We start from the raw sequence: 26,123 nt of genomic DNA on the forward strand, positions 1-26,123 counted from the left end.
AGGCCTCAGCTAGGGCGCGGCGTTTTTTTTTCAATATGTTAAAAAATGCCCGCGAGTATAAAAAGGTTGCCATGTATAAAATCGATGCGTTTTTTTACTCGTAGGTTTAGTCGTAGTAGGTCGGGTATGTTAGTCGTAGGTAGTCGAAGGTAATCGTAGATAGTCTTCATCATAGTCGAAGGAGATCGAAGGAGGTTGTCTTCACTCTCCACTATTCTGTGTTCAAATTTCCCGAAGCTAGTCATAGCTAGTCTTCAACATAGTCGAAGGAGGTCTTCAACATGTCATTTTTTTAAAACACTTCTAAACTTGCCAATTAGGTCGCCCAAGTGGGACAGCCCCTTTAGGCTTTGTGATAAAATCTTCATGTGATTGCAGTGGGAGGTAAGGGCCCAGTGCCTTTTGTGGGAACTAAGGAAGATAAATTGGCCTGTATCACCTATCACTTGCCAGGCTTTGTTCTGCCCTCACCTTTCTCCCCAACTGCAATCGCTGAAGAAGGATCCCAACCCACGACATCGATCATCCGTGTTCTCCACAGACGCTAACTGAGATTAGAGTAGACAAAAATGCTGGAGAAACTCAGCGGGTTTCATCTCAGCTACGATGCTGCCTCACCCGCTGAGTTTCTCCAGCATTTTTGTCTACCTTCGATTTTCCAGCATCTGCAGTTCCTTCTTAAACTAACTGACTTTAGTTTAATTTAGAGATATAGCAAGGAAACTGGCCCTTCGGCCCACCGAGTCCACGCCGACCAGCGATCCCCGCACACTAACACTGCCCTACACACACACACACTAAGGACGACTTTTTAAAAAACATTTGTACCAAGTCAATTATCCTACAAACCCTTCTTCAGACCTGTACAAACATGTACGTCTTTGGAGTGTGGGAGGAAACCGAAGATCTCAGGGAAAACCCACGCAGGTTACGGGGAGTACGTGGAAACTCCGTACAGACCGCCGTGCCGCACTGGCGTTGTGAGGTAGCAGCTCTACTTTGCATATCAGCTGTTTTGGAGTTTGTGGCGACGCCAGGCTGGTTTAGGACAATTGCGGAGGAAAGTCGGTGAAAGTAAAGGGCCTGTCCCACTTGCAAGCGATTGCAAACGTCTGGCGCGACCAAATGTGGTCGCTTGAGGCGTACCGGCCGCGCGGGGCCAGTCCCACTTCCAAGCGCAGAGGCGTATGGAGTTGTGCGGGGAGGGTCCCGACATCACGCGGGGCTCCAAAAATCCCGCACTGTCCGAAAATTCCGCGCGCCAACGGCATGTCGACCCGCAGGCGCATTAAGGGCGTACGCAGCGTCTTGACGGCGTACGCCTAGAGCGTGGCGTTGCGTGATGATGTCATCCGCCCGGCGTGCCGTTGCGCGATGACGTCACCGCCTGACACGTGCGACGCCCAAATTCAGTCGGCCCGCCTCCTGCCCAGCTGATCAGTGAGTGACGCGAATTACGTCACGCACGAACTTAGTGCGTACTTTCTGCGAACTTAGCACGAACTCCGCTTCCGTTTTGGTCGCGCCAAACGCATGCAGTCGCATGGAAGTGGGACAGGCCCTTAACTTCAGTGATTCCATATGTTTAAGAAGGAACTGCAGATGCTGGAACAATTGAAGGTAGACAAAAATACTGGAGAAGCTCAGCGGGTGAGGCAGCATCAACGGAGCGAAGGAATAGGTGACGTTTCGGGTCGAGACCCTTCTTCAGACTGATGTGGGGGGAGGGGGCGGGAAGAAGAAAGGAAGAGGTGGAGACTGGGCTGTGGGAGAGCTGGGAAGGGGAGGGGAAAGAAGGAGAAAGCAAGGACTACCTGAAATTGGAGAAGTCAATGTTCATACCGCTGGGGTGTAAACTACCCAAGCGAAATATGAGGTGCTGCTCCTCCAATTTGCGGTGGGACTCACTCTGGCCATGGAGGAGGCCCAGGACAGAAAGGTCGGATTCGGAATGGGAGGGGGAGTTGAAGTGCTGAGCTCACCGGGAGATCAGGTTGGTTATTGCGAACCGAGCGGAGGTATTGGTCGAAGCGATCGCCAAGCATATGCTTGGTCTCACTGATGTAGATCAGCTGACATCTAGAGCAGCGGATGCAATAGATGAGGTTGGAGGAGATCCAGGTGAACCTTTGCCACACCTGGAAGGACTGCTTGGGTCTGACTCCATATAATTTGTTCTTGTCTCAACTGAATCTGTCTTAGAAACATAGAAACATAGAAAGTAGGTGCGAGAGTAGACCACCAGGTCCGTCGAGCCCGCACCGCCATTCGCTCATGGCTGAACACTAAACAGACACACTTACCCACAAACAGTAGACACAAGACACAGAACACAAGACACTACCCTCCCCTTTATACCGCTATCACCCCTCTCCACCCCAAGAACCTCGTGATCTCCTGGGGGAGGCAAAAAAACGGATAAAAACCCAGGTCCAATTCGGGAAAAAATCCGGGAAATTCCTCTCCGACCCCAATCCAGGCGATCGACACTTGTCCAGGAGATCACTCAGGTCTTACTATACTAACCATACCTAGGTCCATATCCCTGCCCTCTCCCCGTAGCCCCTTATCCCCTTGGCAGCTAAAAAACCATCTATTTTAGTCTTAAATATATTTAAAGTTTCTGCTTCCACTGCTCCCTGGGGCAGTGAATTCCATAAATTAACCACCCTCTGGGTGAAGAAGTTCTTCCTCATCTCAGTTTTAAAAGAGCCCCCCCTTATTCTGCAACTATGTCCCCTAGTTCTAGTTTCCCCGATCATTGGGAACATCCTCGGTGCATCCACCCGATCAAGGCCCCTCACGATCTTATATGTTTCAATGAGATCGCCTCTCATTCTTCTAAACTCCAAAAAGTAGAGTTCCAGCCTACTTAACCTTTCCTCATATGTCAATCCCCTCATTGCAGGAATTAATCTTGTAAACCTTCGCTGCACTGCCTCCAGGGCTAGTACATCCTTTCTTAAGTATGGACCCCAGAACTGTACACAGTATTCCAAATGTGGTCTCACTAATACTGTGTACAGCTGCAGCAAGACCTCCGTGTTTTTATACTCAATCCCCCTAGCAATAAAGGCCAAAACTCCATTGGCCTTCCTGATTGCTTGCTGCACCTGCATACTAACTTTCAGTGATTCATGTACTAATACCCCTAGATCCCTTTGCGTTGCATTACAACGCAGCTCCTCCTCATTTAGAAAATAACTTGCCCTATCATTTTTTTTCCCAAAGTGAATGACTTCACATTTATTAGTATTAAATTTCATCTGCCAAGTTGTTGCCCACTCACCTAGCTTATCTATATCCTTTTGCAGACTCTTCCTATCCTCCTCATCCCCTACTTTTCCTCCCATTTTTGTATCGTCCGCAAATTTTGATATATTACACTTGGTTCCCTCCTCCAAATCATTTATATAAATTGTGAACAACTGGGGTCCCAGCACCGACCCTTGCGGAACCCCGCTAGTTACCGGTTGCCATCCCGAGTATGAACCATTTATCCCCACTCTCTGCTTCCTATTTGTTAGCCAATCCTCTACCCATGCTAATATATTACCCCCAATCCCATAATTTTTTATTTTTAGCAATAGTCTCTTATGTGGCACCTTGTCAAAAGCCTTTTGGAAGTCCAAGTATACCACATCCACCGGTTCCCCTTTATCCACCCGGGTTGTTACTTCCTCAAAGAATTCGAGCAGATTCGTTAAACAGGACTTCCCCTTCACAAAACCATGCTGGTTCTGTCCGATGAAGTCATGTTTATCCAAGTGCCCCGTTAGTGTTTCTTTAATAATTGTCTCTAACATTTTACCCACCACCGATGTTAGACTAACCGGTCTATAGTTACCCGCCTTCTGTTTACTTCCTTTTTTAAATATAGGTGTTACATTGGCCATTTTCCAATCCACTGGGACCGTTCCTGCCTCCAGGGAGTTTTGGAAAATTATCACCAATGCATCCACAATCCCCACCGCTATCTCCCTCAAGACCCTTGGATGTAATCCATCAGGCCCAGGGGATTTATCCTCCTTCAGTCTCATTAATTTCCCTAATACCACCTCCTTGGTGATCTTAATAGTATTTAGCTCCTCCATTCCTACCGCCCCCTGTTTATCCAGCGTTGGAATATTTTTTGTGTCTTCTATGGTGAAGACTGATACAAAATACTCGTTTAATGCCTTTGCCATTTCCATGTTCCCCACCAACAACTCTCCAGTCTCACCCTCCAATGGACCAACGTTCACCTTAGCCACCCTTTTTCTTTTTATATAGCTATAAAAACTCTTACTATTAGTTTTTATGTTGTTCGCTAAATTCCTTTCATAGTCTATTTTCCCCGTCTTAATTAATCTCTTAGTTATTTTTTGCTGACCTTTAAATGCTTCCCAATCCTCTACCCTCCCACTATCTCTGGCTACCTTATATGCCCTTGCCTTCAGCCGAATACTATCCTTTATAGTTTTACTGAGCCATGGCTGACTGTTCTTACCCTTACCCCTTTTTTTCTTCATAGGAATAAATTTTTCTTGAAGGTTATACAGTATACCCTTAAACGTACACCACTGCTCATGTACCGTCTTATTCTTGAGTCTGCTATCCCAGTCAACTTTGATCAGCTCAGTCCTCATACCTTCATAATCCCCCTTATTTAGACTAAGCACCCTAGCCTGAGTTTCAACCTGCTCCCCTTCTATTTGAATATGGAATTCGACCATATTGTGGTCACTTGTTCCCAACGAGTCCCTAACTATGACATTTTTAATTAATCCTGCTTCATTACACAGGACCAGATCCAAGATTGCCTCCCCCCTTGTCGGTTCTGTGACATACTGTTCTAGGAACCCGTCTCTAATACATTCTATAAACTCTTCCTCTAGTCTACCCTGCCCAGTTTGGTTTGCCCAATTAATATGAAAATTGAAGTCCCCCATGATTACAGCAGTTCCCTTTTTACATGCGTCAACTATTTGCAGATTTATGTTCTGACTAACAGCGTCACAGCTATTTGGAGGTCTATAAATTACACCCACTAGTGTTTTTTTTCCCCTTATTATTCTCTATCTGTACCCAAGCTGTTTCACTATCCTGATCCTTCAACGCAATATCCTTCCTCTCTATTGCCGTTATTCCCTCCCTTATTAAAAGGGCCACCCCTCCTCCCTTTCTTTCCTGTCTATCTTTCCTAATTGTCGAGTACCCCTCTATATTTAACTCCCAGTCCTGATCCCCTTGCAGCCATGTCTCCGTAATGGCCACGATATCATAACTATATACTTAATTGCACCGTTAATTCATTTATCTTATTACGAATACTCCGTGCATTTAGATAAAGCACTTTCAGATGATTTTTACTACCCTTCCTTTCCGTTTTTGCCCCTTTTACATCTAAAGCTTTATCTTCACACATTCTGTCTCCTGTCACATTTTGACTTTCCGCTTCCCCACTGATACCCTGCTCTATTTCCTCTACCCCTGCCGTTATTACCCCCCTTGATACCTCCCCCCCGCTACTTAGTTTAAAGACCTCTCTACTGCCCTAGTTATATGATTTGCCAGGACCCCAGTCCCAGCACCGTTCAGGTGAAGTCCGTCCTTACAGAACAGATCCCCCCTGTCCCAGTACTGGTGCCAGTGGCCCAAGAAACCAAACCCATTATTCCCACACCAGTCTTTGAGCCACGCATTTAGCTTTTTAATTTTACGTACCCTCGCCGATTTGGCCCGTGGCTCAGGTAGCAATCCGGAGATCAGTACCCTCGAGGTTCTGCTTTTTAATTTATTCCCTAACTGCTCAAACTCCTTCAGCAGATCCTCCTTCCTCGTCCTTCCTATGTCATTGGTCCCCACATGGACCACGACCACTGGATCCTCCCCCTCCCTCTGCAAATTTCTCTCCAGCATCGCAGAGATATCCTTAACCCTAGCACCGGGTAGGCAACACAGCCTTCGGGACATGTTCTGCTGGCCGCAGAGAACCTTATCTACCCCCCGAATAATACTATCCCCTATCACTATGGCATTTCTTCTAACTCCCCCCTCTTGAATGGCCTCCTGATCCACGGTGCTGCAGCCAGGTTGCTCATCCCTCCCACAGCCCCTGATCCCGTCCTTACATTGAGTAAGAGCCTCGGTCATGCTCGTCAGGGACAAGGGCTGTGGCTCCTGCCGCATCTCCTCCTGGTTCCCCCTACCTGCCTCGCTTATGGCCACACCTTCCTTTCCTTGCTCACTGCCTACTGAATTAGTTAAACTGGTCGGTGTGACCATCCCCTGGCACAAAACATCCAGGTAATACTCCCCCTCCCTGATGTACCGCAGCGTATGAAGTTGGGTCTCCAGCTCATCAATGCGGAGCTGGAGTTCCTCTAGCCTCAAACACTTACTGCAGCTGTAGGGATCTTCTACATCAATGGTGTCGACAAATTCCCACATCTCGCAGTATTGGCACATCTCCTGACCGCCCATCTTATATAAGTAATTAACTGGTCCTATTTAAGAATCCCCTACTGTATTGATACACCCCTTATTTATATAATCCTACCTCCTATAAATGGGAAAGTACTCACCCCAGCCGTAAATTACCTACTGGTTTGGCTGTCTAGTGGTAATTCCGTCCGCTCTTCCTGTCTGGTCCACTGCTCCCTTGCAGTGCGTGGCAAACCTCTTTGCCTCTGTTAGTCTCTGTTAGTCTCTCGAGCCGCGGCTCCGTCCGTCCTCCCTCGGCGACAGCACCTGTGGCACCGCGGTCGTGACGTCCCTTCCGTTCCTGCAGAGCCTTCCTGTCCTGGGCGGAGTCTGCAGCTAACTGTGTGCTCACGTCCGGTCCGGGTAGGAATCGACTTACTTCTCTCCTCCCACTTGGGCTAGATCCAATCAGTCGTATCTCTTGAAATGTCTTCCCTGGTAAATAATCATTTCTGGTGATCCACAACAACTGATCATTTCCCTCTCTCTGTCTTTCCCCAAACCTAGTCATCCTGCTGGTTTCACCGTTCGTCTCCCTTCATTATCACCACTCCCACAGCCAACAATGGACCGTTGTGGGCTCCTTGGCCATCGGTGCCAGCTCTGATGTGTTCTGTACCTTTTCATCACTCTAGCTTCCCACTCCCCTGACTCTCAGTCTGACGAGGGGGTCTCGAACCAAAACATCACCTATTCCTTGTCTCCAGAGATGCTGCCTGACCTACTGGGTTACTCTAGCACTTAGTGTCCATCTTAACCATGTTTCAAAATTTAGACTTCAACTTCATAAGTGATAGGAGCAGAATATGGCCATTCAGCCCATCAGGTCAACACCATTCAATCGTGGCTGATCCATCTCTCCTTCCTAACCCCATTCTCCTGCCTTCTCCCCATAACCTCTGACAAAGATAGCGGAGTCAGGCGATATGGGGAGAAGACAGGAACGGGGTACTGATTGTGGATGATCAGCCATGATCACATTGAAGGGATTGAAGATCAGCCACTTTGAAGATCAGTCATGATCATATTGAATGGCGGTGCTGGCTCAAAGGGCCGAATGGCCTCCTCCTGCACCTATTTTCTATGTTTCTATGTATGGCGGTGCTGGCTCGAAGGGCCGAGTGGCCTTCACCTGCACCTGTTGCCTATTGTCTATTGACTCCTGCACTAATCAAGAATCTATCTATCTCTGCCATAAAACTATCATTGACTTGGCCTCCACAGCCTTCAGTGGTTAGCGGGCGATGCGCGGAAAGCTGTACAAAAGCTGTTGTTTGTCTCAAAGACGATTGCGTTCTGTGTTTTTTGATTTGTGCAGTTGGCGAACTGGCGGGGAGGAGATCGGCAAAGTGTTCTCTGCAAGAGATCGAGAAAAAGAAGCAAGCGGCTGTAGCCCGGAGAAAGATGAAAATCCAAGCCAGCTGTAACTACCCGCCAACTGTGTGATCTCCAAATGATGACTCTATTATAGGAAAGTAACAAAGAAACCGCAGGAAAGTGGTGGTAAGGCCAGAGAAATGGGCGTTGCTTCTGTCGTACTAAACAGAAGCACTCAGAATCTCTCTTACTCAGTTGGACTTTGTTTCATCATCCCACTGATAATATCATGATGAAGTCTCGGCTTTTCCCCACAGCTCTCTGTTCTGCTAGTGCTTCCCCTGTATCCTCTCCAGGCCCAGTAGGATTCCAGGTACAGGATGCAGGAGTTACTCATGAAAACCAGAGACAACTCTTGGATTATATTTCTCCTTTAAATCAAGGATTAAAGATTCCCCTCTTGCTACCCACCTGAGAAAAGTCCCACTTGGCCAAGACTGGCATTAATGAAACGGGTCTGTATGGATTTGCCTTGGCCAGGAGTTTGATTGTGGGACCTTTCCAGAAACAGTTCCCTTGAGGAGAGAGTCTGAAGAAGGGTCTCGACCCGAAGCGTCACCCATTCCTTCTCTCCAGAGATGCTGCCTGTCCCGCTGAGTTTACGCCAGCATTTTGTGTCTTATCTCCAGTTCCCTTGAATTCCCAATCAAAATTTGAACTGGAGACAACAGCAACTTCTCTCTCAGCCTTCTCTGATTGAATGGCACAATTATGAGCTGCACTAAGTATTATTTAAATAGTTCATCTTAGTTTAATTTATGTATTTTGTTTTTCGAATGAAGTGCTTCCAAGAGGTGCATCCTTGTTGTGAAAGGTATCCCATCCTAAGGAGACTCTGCAAGTATGTGTGTGGTTTTCTTTTCTTATTGCTGTTTAATGTTGCTACGATCTTTTCAGTTGACATTTTGGAATTGCCTGAGTCGCGATTCCGATGACAAGGAACTCAGCTAAAATTTCCAATGACACCATTTGAGCTATCTATTTTTAACACTTTAATTACTTTCCCAGAACAGTGAGAAGAATCGTGGAAATCATAAAACTCCATGGCACAAAATGACAAAAGTTACATTAGGTTAATTTGTGGAGCTAAGTAAAAACGTAAACAGGTCTCCCCTCTTTTTAGTTCATTTGCATTTGATATAATGAAAGGTCAGCTTCTATACACAGTCTGGCACAAATACAACCTTGTGTTCAGCTTGTTTGTCTTGAGAATAAAGCTGGAATTACATTTTTTAATGTGTTGACATTTTTGTGACTGATAATGTACTGTAAATTTTACTGCATAAAGGGCCTGTCCCACTTACGTGATTTTTTATTTTGGCGACTTGCCGGCATCCGTCATTAGTTGCTGCAGGTCGCCGAAAATTTTCAACGTGTTGAAAATCCTGCGGCGACCAGAAAAAGGTACGACTCTTTTTGGGCGACTACTCGCGACCACACAGGCGTCACGGGTGAAGCCTGTATGGTCGTGACTAGTTGCCCAAAGAGTCGTACCTTTTTCTGGTCGCCACTGGATTTTCAACACGTTGAAAATTATTGGCCACCTGCTGCGACTAATGACGGGTGCCGGCAAGTCGCCGAAAAAAATTGCGTAAGTGGGACAGCCCCTTAAATAAATGTTTTATCACAAACACACTTTCTGTTATCTTTTAAAATCTACCTCAAAACATGGGCATTGAATTAAAATATTCCTGACTCTGGCCAGTGCTTTATTTAATTCAATAACCCGGTGAAATTATTGTAATGCTTTGTCAGTTATTAAATACGTGCCTTATTTAGTTAAATCTGATACAGTTTTGTGTGTACTGTGTCGCTAATGTTTGCAGTCTCGGCTCTTAGAGTGGTCAGAGAGCAATTGTAATGATCCAACTATGCAGCATTATTCTTTGCAGTAGGTTTCAGCTGTACTATAATACTTTGGCAAGTGTACATATGTAAGTGTTTATGTATACCTGGAGTTTTTTTAACTAAGTGTCTAGACATCTAATAAACAAAAAATGGAAGGAGTCATTTAGTATTCTAAAATGGTAAACTGATGCACCTTGCAATTTACCCAGACACGGTTCCCTTTACTACTCCTATGGGAATAGTTCACTTTCTGTATTTGGATGAGTGCTTGTCAAAATTGTGGCAATTCATATTGCAAAACTGTGAAGATTTTCTGTTATGAAGATCATAAGGGATAGGAGCAGAATTAGGCCATTTGGCCCATCAAGTCTACTCCACCATTCAATCATGGCTGATCTATCTCTCCCTCTCAACCCCTTTCTCCTGCCTTCTCCCCCTAAACCTCTGACACCCATGCCAATCAAGAATCTATCCATCTCTGCTTTAAAATATCCATCGACTTGGCCTCCACAGCCTTCTGTGGCAAAGAATTCCACAGATTCACCACCCTCTGACTAAAGAAATTTCTCCTCATCTCCTTCCTAAAAGAACGTCCTTTTATTCTGAGGCTGTGACCTCTAGTCCTAGACTCTCCCACTAGTGGAAACATCCTCTCCACATCCAGCTGTTTAAGAAGGAACTGCAGATGCTGGGAAATCGAAGGAGATAGGCAACGTTTCGGGCCGAAACCCTTCTTCACACTGAAGAAGGGTTTCAGCCCGAAACGTTGCCTATCGCCTTCGCTCCATAGATGCTGCTGCACCCGCTGAGTTTCTCCAGCATTTTTGTGTAGTCTCCACATCCACTCTGTCCAAGCCTTTCACTAATCATAAAGTCATGTGATCGGAACAGAATGAGGCCATTCGGCCCATCAAGTCTACTCCTCCATTCAATCGTGGCTGATCTATCTCTCCCTCTCAACCCCATCCTCCTGCCTTCTCCCCATAACCTCTGACACCACTCTGAAAGTTGTGGTACATTATTTTTATTCCCTGCTGATATTTGGGGACCATGCTTCTAATTTAAGAAATTTGAGAAGCATTGAAAGTATTCTTAAATGAATCCAATGTGAAAACCAGAATATCGTGTGATCTCTGAGTCCAGCAACTTGCTGTTGAGCAGGATCATGTTCCAATCTCATCTTAATCTTAAAGGCTTAAATTTATTATAAATTAATTACACCGTTTATGTAATAAGCCAGCAGAGAAGTGATAGAAAAGCTGGGTGGTTGAAATTCCTTTTCTTCTGAGATGTTGCCTGTCCCGCTGAGTTACTCCAGCTTTGTGTGTCTTTTGGGCCTATCCCACTTACGCAACTTTTTTCGTCGACTGCCGGCACCCGTCATAGTCGCAGCAGGTCGTCGAAATGGGGAGAAGGCAGGAACGGGGTACTGATTGTGGATGATCAGCCATGATCACGATAGATGGCGGTGCTGGCTCGAAGGGCCGAATGGCCTACTCCTGCACCTATTGTCTATTTTCTACATTATCCTTTCTCCAATCATAGAGTGCCACAGCCTGGAAACAGGCCCTTCGGCCCAACTTGCCCACACCGGCCAACATGTCCCAGCTACACTAGTCCCACCTGCCTGAACTTGGTCCATATACCTCCAAACCTGTCCTATCCATGTACCTGTCTAACTGTTTCTTAAACGTTGGGATAGTCCCAGCCTCAACTACCTCCTCTGGCAGCTTGTTCCATACACCCACCACCCTTTGTGTGAAAAAGTTCAGGTTTGCATTAATTGTCACATGCACCAATTAAGGTACGGTGATATTTGAGTTACCATACAGCCATGCTAAGTAAAAAAGCAACAACACACACAGACACAAAATAAAATGTAACATAAGCATCCACCACAGTGGAATTCACATTCCTCACTGTGATGGAAGGCAATAAAGTTCAGACATCTTCCTCGTTTGTTCACCCGTGGTCGGGGCTGAACCCGCCGCAGTCGCCACTGCCGACGGTCCGATGTCCGAGGCCCTCGTGTTGGGATGATGGAAACTCCGGCGTCGGGACGGATCGGAACATGGAGCTCCCGAGCCGGCCTCTTCTTACCGGAGACCGCGGGCTTCACGGTGTTAAGAGTCCCGGGCCCCGCGGTCGGAGCTCCTTCACTGGTGATCCTCGATGTTAAAGTCTTGAAGCTCCAGGCCGGTCTCCAGGAAAGGGCGCACCACTCCACGTTGTTAGACTGCAAGGGGGGAGGGAGAACGATACGGAGAAAAATCGCATCCCCATTGAGGTTCCCCCGATCCCCCCCCCCACATAAAACATACCAAGAAACATTAAAACATACTTAAAATAATAAAAACAGACTGCTGGCGAGGCAGCCACTGTGTTGCCACCTCAGTGAAGATTCCCATTAAATCTTTTCCCCTTCACCTTAAACCTTTTTATGTCCTCTGGTCCTCGATTCCCCAACTCCGGGCAAGAGACTCTGTCTACCCCGATCTAGTCCTCATGATTTTATACATCAGCCAATCAAAAATCAGTCTGAGGAAAGGTCTCGAGCCGAAAAGTCATCCATTCCTTCTCTCCAGAGATGCTGCCTGTCCCGCTGAGGTACTCCAGCTTTTTGTGTCTACCTTCGATTTAAACCAGCATCTGCAGTTCTTTCAGAGAGCAGGCTATTCTAGACTGGGTATTGAGTAATGAGGAAGGGTTAGTTAGCAGTCTTGTTGTGCGTGGCCCCTTGGGCAAGAGTGACAATAATATGGTTGAGTTCTTCATTAGGATGGAGAGTGACATCGTTAATTCAGAAACAAGGGTCCTGAACTTAAAGAAAGGTAACTTTGAGGGTATGAGACGTGAATTGGCCAAGATAGACTGGCGATTGATTCTTAATGGGTTGACGGTGGATATGCAATGGAAGGCATTTAAAGACTGCATGGATGAACTACAACAATTGTTCATCCCAGTTTGGCAAAAAATATAAATCAGGGAAGGTAGTGCATCTGTGGATAACAAGGAAAATCAGGGATAGTATCAAAACAAAAGATGAAGCGTACAAATTAGCCAGAAAAAGCAGCCTACCAGAGGACTGGGAGAAATTCAGAGACCAGCAGAGGAGGACAAAGGGCTTAATTAGGAAAGGGAAAATAGATTATGAAAGAAAACTGGCAGGGAACATAAAAACTGACTGCAAAAGCTTTTATAGATATGTGAAGTGAAAAAGATGAATTAAAACAAATGTAGGTCCCTTGCAGTCAGAAACGGGTGAATTGATCATGGGGAGCAAGGACATGGCAGACCAATTGAATAACTACTTTGGTTCTGTCTTCACTAAGGAAGACATAAAAAATCTGCCGGAAATAGCAGGGGACCGGGGGTCAAATGAGATGGAGGAACTGAGTGAGATCCAGGTTAGCCGGGAAGTGGTGTTAGGTAAATTGAATGGATTAAAGGCCGATAAATCCCCAGGGCCAGATAGGCTGCATCCCAGAGTACTTAAGGAAGTAGCCCCAGAAATAGTGGATGCATTAGTGATAATTTTTCAAAACTCTTTAGATTCTGGAGTAGTTCCTGAGGATTGGAGGGTAGAGAAAACGGGGAATTACAGACCAGTTAGTCTAACATCGGTAGTGGGGAAACTGCTAAAATCAGTTATTAAAGATGGGATAGCAGCACATTTGGAAAGTGGTGAAATCATTGGACAAAGTCAGCATGGATTTATGAAGGGTAAATCATGTCTGACGAATCTTATAAAATTTTTCGAGTATGTAACTAGTAGAGTGGATAAGGGAGAACCAGTGGATGTGTTATATCTGGACTTTCAGAAGGCTTTCGACAAGGTCCCACATAAGAGATTAGTATACAAACTTAAAGCACACGGTATTGGGGGTTCAGTATTGATGTGGATAGAGAACTGGTTGGCAGACAGGAAGCAAAGAGTAGGAGTAAACGGGTCCTTTTCCGAATGGCAGGCAGTGACTAGTGGGGTACCGCAAGGCTCAGTTCTGGGACCCCAGCTATTTACGATATATATTAATGATTTGGACGAGGGAACTGAATGCAACATCTCCAAGTTTGCGGATGACACGAAGCTGGGGGGCAGTGTTAGCTGTGAGGAGGATGCTAGGAGGCTGCAATGTGACTTGGATAGGCTGGGTGAGTGGGCAAATGCATGGCAGATGCAGTATAATGTGGATAAATGTGAGGTTATCCACTTTGGTGGCAAAAACAGGAAAGTAGATTATTATCTGAATGGTGGCCGATTAGGAAAGGGGGAGACGCAATGAGACCTGGGTGTCATGGTACACCAGTCATTAAAAGTAGGCATGCAGGTGCAGCAGGCAGTGAAGAAGGCGAATGGTATGTTAGCATTCATAGCAAAAGGATTTGAGTATAGGAGCAGGGAGGTTCTACTGCAGTTGTACAGGGTCTTGGTGAGACCACACCTGGAGTATTGCGTACAGTTTTGGTCTCCTAATCTGAGGAAAGACATTCTTGCCATCGAGGGAGTACAGAGAAGGTTCACCAGACTGATTCCTGGGATGTCAGGACTTTCATATGAAGAAAGACTGGATAGACTCGGTTTGTACTCGCTAGAATTTAGAAGATTGAGGGGGGATCTTATAGAAACTTATAAAATTCTTAAGGGGTTGGACAGGCTAGATGCAGGAAGATTGTTCCCGATGTTGGGGAAGTCCAGAACAAGGGGTCACAGTTTAAGGATAAGGGGGAAATCTTTTAGGACCGAGATGAGGAAAACCTTTTTCACACAGGTGAATCTCTGGAATTCTCTGCCGCAGAAGGTAGTTGAGGCCAGTTCATTGGCTATATTTAAGAGGGAGTTAGATGTGGCCCTTGTGGCTAAAGGGATCAGGGGGTATGGAGAGAAGGCAGGTACAGGATACTGAGTTGGATGATCACCCATGATCATATTGAATGGCGGTGCAGGCTCGAAGGGCCGAATGGCCTACTCTTGCACCTATTTTCTATGTTTCCTACACATGGAAAGCGTACTGTTGTGTTGTGTCGCAGCCTGGTTTGGCAGCAACTCTGCCAAAGACTACAGGAGTCACACACTGTAGCCCAGTCCTTCACACTGATCAGACTTCCTACCATTGACTCCATCTACACTTCACGCTGCCTCACACAAGCAAGTCAAGTCAAGTCAAGAGAGTTTATTGTCATGTGTCCCTGATAGGACAATGAAATTCTTGCTTTGCTTCAGCACAACAGAACATAGTAGGCATTGACTACAAAACAGATCAGTGTGTCCATATACCATTATATAAATATATACACACATGAATAAATAAACTGATAAAGTGCAAATAACAGATAATGGGTTATTAATGATCAGAGTTTTGTCCGAGCCAAGTTTAATAACCTGATGGCTGTGGGGAAGTAGCTATTCCTGAACTTGGTCGTTGCAGTACAGAATATCGTAGGCATAAATACAGAACAGATCAGTGTGTCCATATACCATAGAATATATATATACATAAACAGATAAAGTGCATTTGGCTGTTATAGTTCAGAGTTTGTTTGAAGTCGAGTTTAATAGTCTGATGGCTGTGGGGAAGTAGCTATTCCTGAACCTGGTTGATGCAGATTTCAGGCTCCTGTTCCTTCTACCTGATGGCAGCGGAGAGATGAGTGTGTGGCCAGGATGTTGTGGGTCCTTGATGATGTTGCCAGCCTTTTTGAGGCAGCGACTGCGATAGATCCCTTCGATGGTGGGGAGGTAAGAGCCGATGATGGACTGGGCAGTGTTTACAACTTTTCGTAGTCTTTTCTGCCAACAGAATCAAAGACATGTCCCATTCCTGCCATTCCTCCTTCTCCCTGCTCCTGTCTGGCAGATAGTACAGAAATCTAAAGGTACGCACCACCCAACTCAGGAATACCTTCGTCCTCATAGATAGACCATAAGACATACTGTAGGAGCCGAATTATGCCGTTCAGCTCATTGAGTCTACTCTACCATTCAATCATAGCTGATCTAACTCTTCCTCCTAATGCCATTCTCTTGCCTTCTCCCCATAACCCCTGAAGGACATTCATGCTATTGAGGGAGTGCAGCATAGGTTTACAAGGTTAATTCCCGAGATGGCGGGACTGTCATATGCTGAGAGAATGGAGCGGCTGGGCTTGTATACTCTGGAGTTTAGAAGGATGAGAGTGGATCTTATTGAAACATATAAGATTATTAAGGGTTTGGACACGCTAGAGGCAGGAAACATGTCCAGAACCAGGGGCCACAGTTTAAGAATAAGGAGTAAGCCATTTAGAACGGAGACGAAGAAACACTTTTTCTCACGGAGAGTTGTGATTCTGTGGAATTCTCTGCCTCAAAGGGCGGTGGAGGCCGGTTCTCTGGATACTTTCAAGAGAGAGCTAGATAGGGCTCTTAAAGATAGTGGAGTCAGGGGATATGGGGAAAAGGCAGGAACAGGGTACTGATTGGGGATGATCAGCCATTGAATGGCGGTGCTGGCACAAAGGGCCGAATGGCCTACTCCTGCACCTATTGTCGATTGACACCCGTACTAATCAAGAATCTAACTGACAACCGAACAATATGAATGTTGAAGGTACACAAAAATGCTGGAGAAACTCAGCGGGTGCAGCAGCATCTATGGAGCGAAGGAAATAGGCGACGTTTCGGGTCGAAACCCTTCTTCAGACTGATAGGGGGTGGGGGGGAACAAGGAAGGAAAAAGGGAGGAGGAGGAGCCCGAGGGCGGGGGGATGGGAGGAGACAGCTCGAGGGTTAAGGAAGGGGAGGAGACAGCAAGGGCTAGCAAAACTGGGAGAATTCAACGTTCATGCCATCCGGACGCAAACAACCCAGGCGGAATATGAGGTGCTGTTCCTCCAATTTCCAGTGTTGCTCACGCTGGCAATGTAGGAGACCCAGGACGGAGAGGTCGGATTGGGAATGGGAGGGGGAGTTGAAGTGCTGAGCCACCGGGAGTTCAGGTAGGTTATTGCGGACTGAGTCCTGACTACCTGAACTTCCCTTATCATTATTAGGTAGAATAAATGCAATAAAAATGATCTTCCTACCACAATTACTATACCTATTTCAGTCTATACCGGTATATATACCAAAATATTTTTTTTTTAAATTAGACTCTAATATTACTAATTATATTTGGGACTATAGATCACATAGAATCACAAAAAAACACTTATGTAAACCAAAAGAGGTCGGGGGACTTTCACTTCCGAATTTTATGTATTATTACTGGGCAGTGCATATTAAGAATATAGTTTATTGGTTGGATAGTTCTACCCAGCAGACAGAATGGATAAAAATGGAGAAGGAGGATTGCCATCCTTGTAATATAGGAACGATCCTCTTCTCCCCAAAAAAACTGAATAACACAATATATAAGAAGAACCCAATTATATATGGTACAATAGGAAATTTGGAAACAAATAAAATTATCTTTAAAATTAAGAAATCTATCACTGTTAATGCCAATAGCGAATAACCCTTTATTTAAACCATCTCTTATTGATAAGACATATAACCAATGGGAAAGTCTCGGAATTAGAAGGATCGGGGATATGTACGAAATGGAAAACCTATTATCATTCCAACAACTACAATTAAAATTTAAACTTAAAAACAACCAATATTTTAAATATCTTCAGATTTGCGATTTCATGAAAAAATATATACAAGGATATCAAAAAATAACCTCTGAAGTATTGGAAGAAGCAATGAATATTGAAGCTGACTCACAAAAATTAATATCATATTTATATAATAGTATTCTAAATATAGACCTACCATCGACAGAGGTACTTAGAGAAGAGTGGGAATGGGAACTAATGATAAAAATTACGAAGGTTAAATGGGAAAAATACTTGATATATATTCACAAATGTTCAATTAATGTAAGACATAATCTAATTCAATTAAAAATTGTACATAGATTATATTATTCAAAAACAAGATTGAACAAATTTTATCCAAATATATCCGCCACTTGTGATAAATGTCTAGCCCAAAATGCAACTATAACACACTCCTTAGTTTCCTGCATAAAACTTTATAGATTTTGGAGTGATATTTTTGAAATATTTACAAAATTATTCAAGACAAGAATGGAACCTAATACTGAAACGATTATATTTGGCATAACGGAAGATGGGAATAAATTGTACACATCTCAAAATCTATTCTTTAACTATGGTTTAATAATAGCAAACAAATTAATACTTAAATTTTGGAAGGGTACATCAATACCAACGCTTAAAATGTGGATTGCAAGCATGTTGGACACCGCACATCTTGAGGAAATGCGATTCCTCCTAATGGATAAATCAGACCAATTCATAACGAGTTGGTCTCCATTCGTCGTTTTTTTGGAATCATATGGTGCAACACAATTGTAAAAAATAACTGTTTCAGGACTGGACGACGGTTGGGCAAGATTATAAACAATGATCTCCTTTTTTTATTTTATTTTATTTTTTCTATTTTCTCTTTCTCAACTTTCTTCATTTACTCGTTTTCTTTCTTCACACACTATATTTTTCACATCTTTCTATCCTTTACTATCTAACTTCTTTTTCTTATTCTAATCTTTTTTCAATGTAACAAAAAAATAAGAAGTCGTACATAAAATGTATTATGAAAATATATATTAGGCACTTTGGTGCCATATGATTGAACTTACTTCTAATAAAATAATAAATTAAAAAAAATTAAATTAAAAAAAACCTTGTAAACCTACGCTGCACTCCCTCAATAGCAAGAATGTCCTTCCTCAGATTAGGGGACCAAAACTGCATACAATACTCCATGAAAGGGATAAGGGGATACTTTAAGGGCCTGTCCCACCTGGCGACTGTCGGCATCATTGACCGACGTATCAGGTCACCGAAACATACGTGGCGTGACGACTTATGACGCGCGGTGTTTTTTCAAGTGTCGCAACATTTTTTTTGTCGCTGCTGGATTTTGAAATGTTCTAAATCTTTTGACGACACTGATATGACACCGGCAGAATCGGCAAGTGGGACAGGCCCTTTACTATCAAAGTAAAGTCTGATCAAAGATAGTCCAATAGTAGTTCACCACTGTCTCTGCGATAGGTTGCCTGACAACAGCTGGGGAAAATAGTTCATCGTCCCTAGTGTGTGTAGGACAGTGCTAGCGTGCGGGGATCGCTGGTTGGTGCGGACTAGATGGGCCGAAGGGCCTGTTTCTACGCCGTACCTCTAGTCTAACCGAAACTAATCTCACACTTGCTAAGATTAAACTGCATTCTATGAGTTTCACTCCAACAGAAAACTGCTTGTAAAACCTGAAGCTAATCCCTTACTGACAGCTGCCAAGCTCTCACCGATCAAGACAAACACTCCCAACAAACTCTTCCTCTTTGCACTTTTCACTCTTTCCTTAAAAAATAAAAAAATGAACTATCCTCTGGAACTTCCCGCAACTATTCCCAGGAAAATGAAGCGATGTTTCCCCTGCGATTCTGCATTTAAATTTATGCTGACATTTGGGGTTGAAGGCTACTATAAATGCTTTACTTTGCTGAAGGAAGCCAAAACAGCAACAAACCACTTTCCGAGGTTAAGTCAAATTCCTAAAAATAAAGCCTTAGGCTTTTAGTTTAAGACTTTATGATTAATTACAGTGTTCCGTTAAATAGAGACATATCCTTGGATTCATTTCCTTTCATGAAAACTGGGGTTTCTATTTTGGTTGCTTGCCAAGTGGAAAATATTCAACTACTTTGAGACTCGTTTCAATGGTTAAAACTGTCTGATCAATCATAAGTCTTGTTACTGAGGTGGGGGCTTCCTACAATCAAAAGGGCTTTTTTTCTAATGCTTGAAATATCCAATCTTTACCAGATCTATAGTGCCCACTGCTGCTTCTACCCTGCACAGACTTTGTGGGCCGTAAACTAGTTCAGAGAGTGTTCAAACTACTGGATTTTTGTTCTGTTTCAATAATTTTGATCCTGACTTTGATTTTTACGAGGATGTTGCCAGGACGAGAGGGTCCGAGTTATGGGGACAGGTTGAGTAGGCTGGGTCTCTATTCCTTGGAGCGCAGGAGGATGAGGGATGATCTTATAGTGGTGTATAAAATCATGAGAATAATAGATCAGGTAGATGCACAGAGTCTTTTGCCCAGAGTAGGGGAATCGAGGACCAGAGGACATGGGTTCAAGGTGAAGGGGAAACGATTGAATAGGAATCTGAGTGCTAACCTTTTCCCACAAAGGGTGGTGGGTGTATGGAATGAGCTGCCGGAGGAGGTAGTTGAGGCTGGGACTATCCCAACATTTAAGAAATAGTTAGACAGGTACATGGAAAGGACAGGTTTGGAGGGATATGGACCAAGTGCAGGCAGGTGGGACTAGTGTAGCGGGGACATGTTGGCCGGTGTGGGCAAGTCGGGCCGAAGGGCCTGTTTCCACACTCTATCACTCTATGACCTCGGGTGCTGTCTGTGTGGAGTTTGCACGTTCTCCCTGTGATTTGCAGGGGTTTTCTCCGGGTGCTCCGGTTTCCTCCCACACTCCAAAGACGTGCGGGTTTGTAGGTTAATCGGCCCCTCTGTAAGTTGCCCCCTAGTGTGTAGGGAGTGGATGAGAAAGTGGGATAACATAGAACTAGTGTGGACGGGTGATGGCTGTGGACTCGGTGGGATGAAGGGCCTGTTTGCACGCTGTATTTCTGAAACTAAAACAAAACTGAATTAACTTCAACTCAATTTATATTGTTGCCCCAGCCTGGTTCAAAAAGGTGGGAAAAGAGAGCCCTGCCTTTATTAATTATCAGATTCAAGAGTCAAGAGTGTTTTATTGTCATGTGTCCCAGATAGGACAATGACATTCTTGCTTGCTGCAGCACAACACAATATGTAAACATAATACAGAACAGGAGATGAGATTCAGTGTGTCTATATACCATAGACCATATATATACACAATAAATAAACAGATAAAATGCAATAGGCTGTTATAGTTCAGAGTTTGTTTGATGGTGAGTTTAATAGTTCTTTACTCAGAGAGTGGTAGCGGTGTGGAATGAGCTTCCAGTGGAAGTGGTGGCGGCAGGTTCGTTGGTATCATTTAAAAATAAATTGGATAGGCATATGGATGAGAAGGGAATGGAGGGTTATGGTATGAGTGCAGGCAGGTGGGACTAAGGGAAAAAAGTTGTTCGGCACGGACTTGTAGGGCCGAGATGGCCTGTTTCCGTGCTGTAATTGTTATATCGTTATATGGTTATATAGCCTGATGGCTGTGGGGAAGTAGCTATTCCTGAGCCTGGATGTTCCAGATTTCAGGCTCCTATACTTTCTTCCCTTCAATGGCAGTGGAGAGATGAGCGTGTGGCCAGGATGGTGTGGGTCCTTGATGATGCTGCCAGCCTTTTTGAGGCAGCGACTGCGGTAGATCCCTTCGATGGTGGGGAGGTCAAAGCCGACGATGGACTGGGCAGTGGTCACAACTTTCTGCGTTCTTTTCTGCTCCTGAATGTTCAAGTTGCCGAACCAAGCCACGATGCAACCGGTCAGCATGCTCTCTACTGTGCACCTGTAGAAGTTAGAGAGAGTCCTCTTTGACATACTCTCTCATTGTATTCTGATGTGGTTTATAGTCAGTGAAATGCCTGCAGAAGTGTTGTATGTAAAAAACACAAAGTGCTGGAGCAACTCAATGAGTCAGGCAGCATCTGGAGGGATTAGACAGATGACATATGATGACTGATACCTTTATAACAAGAGGAATCGAATATAGGAGCAAAGAGATCCTTCTGCAGTTGTACAGAGCCCTAGTGAGACCACACCTGGAGTATTGTGTGCAGTTTTGGTCCCCTAATTTGAGGAAGGACATTCTTGCTATTGAGAGAGTGCAGCGTAGGTTTACAAGGTTAATTCCCGGGATGGCGGGACTGTCATATGCTGAGAGAATGGAGCGGCTGGGCTTGTATACTCTGGAGTTTAGAAGGATGAGAGGGTATCTCATTGAAACATAAGATTATTAAGGGTTCGGACACGCTAGAGGCAGGAAACATGTTCCTGATGTTGGGGGAGTCCAGAACCAGGGCCACAGTTTAAGAATAAGGGGTAAGCCATTTAGAACGGAGACAAGGAAACACTTTTTGACACAGAGAGTGGTGAATCTGTGGAACTCTCTGTCTCAGAGGGCGGTGGAGACACTAGTCCCACCTGCCCGCGTTTGGCCCATACCCCTCCAAACCTGTCCTATCCATGTACTTGTCCAAATGTTTCCGGAACATTGTGATAGTCCCAGCCTCAACTACCTCCTCTGGCAGCTCGCTCCATACACCCACCAGCCTCTGTGTGGAAAAGTTACACCTCAAGTTCCCATTTAATCTTTCAAACCCTTCACCTCTGCCCTCTGGTTCTTACTGTACTTCCGCTACTCTGGGCAAGGGACTCTATTCCTCTCACGATTTTGTACCCCTCTATCAGTTCACCCCTCATCCTTCTGTGCTCCAAGGAATGGAGTCCCAGCCTACTCAACCTGTCCCTGTAGTTACTCCAGCACTCTGTGAAACGTCACCTATCCATGTTCTCCACAGATGCTGCCTGACCCGCTGAGTTATGGTGCAGCAGCATCTGTGGAGCTAAGGAAATAGGCAACGTTTCGGGCCGAAACCCTTCTGGAAATAGGCAACGTTCCGGGCCGAAACCCGGAAGGGTTTCAGCCCGAAACGTTGCCTATTTCCTTAGCTCCGTAGATGCTGCTGCACCCGCTGAGTTACTCCAGCACTCTGTGAAACGTCACCTATCCATGTTCTCCACAGATGCTGCCTGACCCGCTGAGTTACTCCAGCACTCTGTGAAACGTCACCTATCCATGTTCTCCACAGATGCTGCCTGACCCACTGAGTTACTCCAGCACTCTGTGCCTGTCTATGTTACAAACCAGCATCTGCAGCCCAAGACGATTACCGTTTACCGTGCTTAACCCAGAGGCTGGAGCAGTTTGTTCTGTACCCCGTTCGAGCTTTGCAAATCAGCGTGGAAATCCCCTGAGGTTTAGCAGGCAGTCGAGGAATGTGTTGTGGATGAGAGTTGTAGCAATACTAGCAACTGCCGTCAGTGTCGGGGCTAAAAGACAGCAGCAGTAACAGGGGGCATCTGGAAGCCAACAACATCAGTTGCCTGCAACAGAGAGGGAAAACCCCTGTACCTTTTTTCAATAAAACCTTATCCCAGCGTTACTGCCAGCCCAATCATTTACAGGTGCTTGTGGATTAAAACTACTCAAGCAAGCTTCCAGCCGAGACCTATGATGTTGTGGATGCTGCGGGCCAGATATTTCGGTGATGGGAGCACCTGCAGACTATTTACCCTCCAGATGGTCAGAATTTCAGAAGATTCAAGCTGTAAGATTTGTTTAAGAAACATTTACCCGCTGACCCAGCGACTCGGGGAACTTTGCACAGCTGCACAGTTTCAAAGATAAACCTCCATTTAGAAACAGGATTAGACCACTCGGCCCTTCGAGCCAGTACCGCCACTCATTGTGATCGTCGTGAATGGTCAGCTTGGCTAACTGTAGCGCAGTCCAATCTTGACTACGGGCGCTGTCTGTACGGAGTCTGCACGTTCTCCCTTTGACCGTGTGGGTTTTCTCCGGGCGCTCCGGTTTCCTCCCACACTCCAAAGACGTGCAGGTTTGTAGGTCAATTGGCGTTGGTAATATTGTAAATGGTCTCCGGTGTGTGTAGGATAGTGTTAGTGTGCGGGGATCGCTGGTTGGCGCAGACACGGTGGGCCGATGAGCCTGTTTCCGCGCTGTGTGTCTAAAGTCTAAAGGATGATACTGTATTTTAGTTTGTAGGTTATATAGAAAAAAATATGATGATACTATTTTCTAATATAAACTTATATAAAGTCAAATACATTCAAAAGAAAAGCATCCTATTGTTCACTGGGTTCAAGATATAAACAGAACCTGTAACCAGAAACATTGAAAATAAATAGGTGCAGGAGTAGGCCACTCGGCCCTTCGAGCCAGCACCGCCATTCAATATGATCATGGCTGATCATCTAAATCAGTACCCTGTTCCTGCTTTTTCCCCCCATATCCCTTGATTCCGTTAGCCCGAAGAGCTGTATCTAACTCTCTCTTGAAAACATCCAGTTAATTGGCCTCCACTGCCTTCTGTGGCAGAGAATTCCACAGATTCACAACTCTCTGGGTGAAAAAGCTTTTCCTCATCTCAGTCCTAAATGGCTGACCCCTTATTCTTAAACTGTGTGTGGCCCCTGGGTCTGGACTCCCCCAACATTTTTTCCTGCATCTAGCCTGTCCAATCCTTTCAGAATTTTACATGTTTCTATAAGATACCCGCTCATCCTTCTAGATTCCAGTGAATACAAGCCCAGTCGACCCATTCTTTCATCGTATTCTCGATGAGGCAGTGTGGTTTTGGGTGACAACCAGGTCCAAAGTGAAGGTTGCTTGGGTCAGAAACTGAACGGACCTGATGCGAGGGTTTTTACGGAGCTGGAGTGCTCCACTTACCCCCTCACTTCTTCTACACCCTCCCCTCACTCACCACCTCCCACCCCCTTACACCCCCCCCCCCCTCACATCCCCCCCTCTCACTCACTCACCCTCACACGGTCTGTGTGTGTGTGTGTCTGCCCCGCCCCTGCTCCCACCTCAATCTCCCCCTCTCCCCTACCCCCCCCCCCCTCACTCACTGCCTACTCCCCCTCCCCTGCCCCCCCCCCCCCCCCCACTTTCTGCTCATCATGCACAGTGCTTGGGTCTGGTTAGAATTACCGAGCAGAGGATCTGTGTGAATGGTGCAGTCAGCTGAGCCTGATTTAAATACTTTTCTCTTCCCAGTTTCTGCTCGGTGTGGGGGGGGGGGGGGGGGTGTAGGGCACGGTGGCGCAGCGGTAGAGATGCTGCCTCACAGCGCCAGAGGCCCAGCTTCCATCTGTCTGAACGGAGTTTGCATGTTCTCCCCGTGACCTGCGTGGGTTCTCTACAGCTGCGCCTGGCTTGCTCCCACACTCCAAAGACGTGCAGGTTTGTAGGTTAATTGGCTGTGCTAAATTGTAAAATTGTCCCTGGTGAGTACAGGTCAGTGTACGGGGCGATCGCGGGCCGACACGACACGGCGTCATGGCCAGCATGGATGAGTAGGGCCGAAGGGTCTTTTTCCAAGCTGTATGACTCAGGGACAATATATAATGTTCTTATGAGTTGTGAATCTGTGGAATTCTCTGCCACAGAAGGCAGTGGAGGACAATTCAAGAGTGAGTTGGATTTAGCTCTCAGGGCTAACGGAATCAAGGGATAGGGAGAGAAAGCAGGAACGGGGTACTGATTGTGGATGATCAGCCATGATCATATTGAGTGGCGATGCTGGTTCGAAGGGCCGAATGGCCTACTCCTCCACCTATCAGTCTGAAGTAGGGTCTCGACCCGAAACGTCACCTACACCTTCGCTCCATAGATGCTGCCTCACCCGCTGAGTTTCTCCAGCATTTTTGTCTACCTTCAATCCCATATGAAGATTATTACCCTAGACTGTGTAAAACCAAGAATATTATTGTAAACATATTTTCTGAACATTGGCTGCAACATTAAACTTAATGGAGGCTAACAATACTCGATCACTATAAAAAAAGTTCAACAAATATTGTTTCCAGTCTATTCCCAAACATGGTAAATTGAATAATTACATTTTCTAATTTAGGTGATCCTTAGGGATTTCCATCTACAGACTGCCTCTCCTGTTGTTTAAATGAGTTTAGTTTGGTTTAGTTTAGAGACACAGCGCGGAAACGGGCCTTTCCGCCCACCGAGTCCGGGCCGACCAGCGATCCCCGCACACTGACGCTATCCTACACCCACCACGGACAATTTACAATGTTTTACCAAATCCAGTTAAATTACAAGCCTGTACGCCTTTGGAGTGTGGGAGCAAACCGGAGCACCCGGAGAAAACCCACGCAGGTCACGGGGAGAACGTGCAAACTCCGTACAGACAGCACCCGTAGTCGGGATGGAACCCGGGTCTCTGGCGCTGTGAGGCAGCAACTCTACCGCTGCACCACCGTGACGTCCTAATACCCACGCGGGTCACGGGGAGAACATGCAAACTCCGTACGGACAGCGCCCGTCGTCAGGATGGAGAACTAGAGGACATAGGTTTAAGGTGAGGGAGGAAATATTTAATAGGAACCCGAGGGGAACACAGAGGGTGGGTGTATGGAATAAGCTGCTAGAGGAGGTGGTTGAGGCTGGGACTATCCCAACGTTTAAGAAACATTTGGACAGGTACATGGATAGGACAGGTTTAGAGGGATATGGACCAAACGTGGGCAGGTGGGACTAGTGTAGATGGGACATTGTTGGCCGGTGTGGGCCAAAGGGCCTGTTTCCACACTGTATCACTCT

General features: G+C 45.6%; 1 protein-coding gene across 1 annotated transcript in view; it reads left to right on the forward strand.

Annotated features, from left to right (window-relative positions):
• The window catches only part of etaa1 (ETAA1 activator of ATR kinase), a 39,870-nt gene extending 30,792 nt beyond the window's left edge, over nt 1-9,078 (forward strand). Inside the window, exon 7 of the mRNA XM_033026431.1 lies at nt 7,784-9,078. Coding sequence (XP_032882322.1) covers nt 7,784-7,911 — 128 coding nt within the window. The 3' untranslated portion in view covers nt 7,912-9,078. The remainder of the gene's footprint in view (nt 1-7,783) is intronic.
• The last annotated feature ends 17,045 nt before the right edge of the window (nt 9,079-26,123 follow it).

The sequence above is a fragment of the Amblyraja radiata genome, chromosome 8 (assembly GCF_010909765.2).
Source record: "Amblyraja radiata isolate CabotCenter1 chromosome 8, sAmbRad1.1.pri, whole genome shotgun sequence".
Classification (NCBI taxonomy): Eukaryota; Metazoa; Chordata; class Chondrichthyes; order Rajiformes; family Rajidae; genus Amblyraja; species Amblyraja radiata.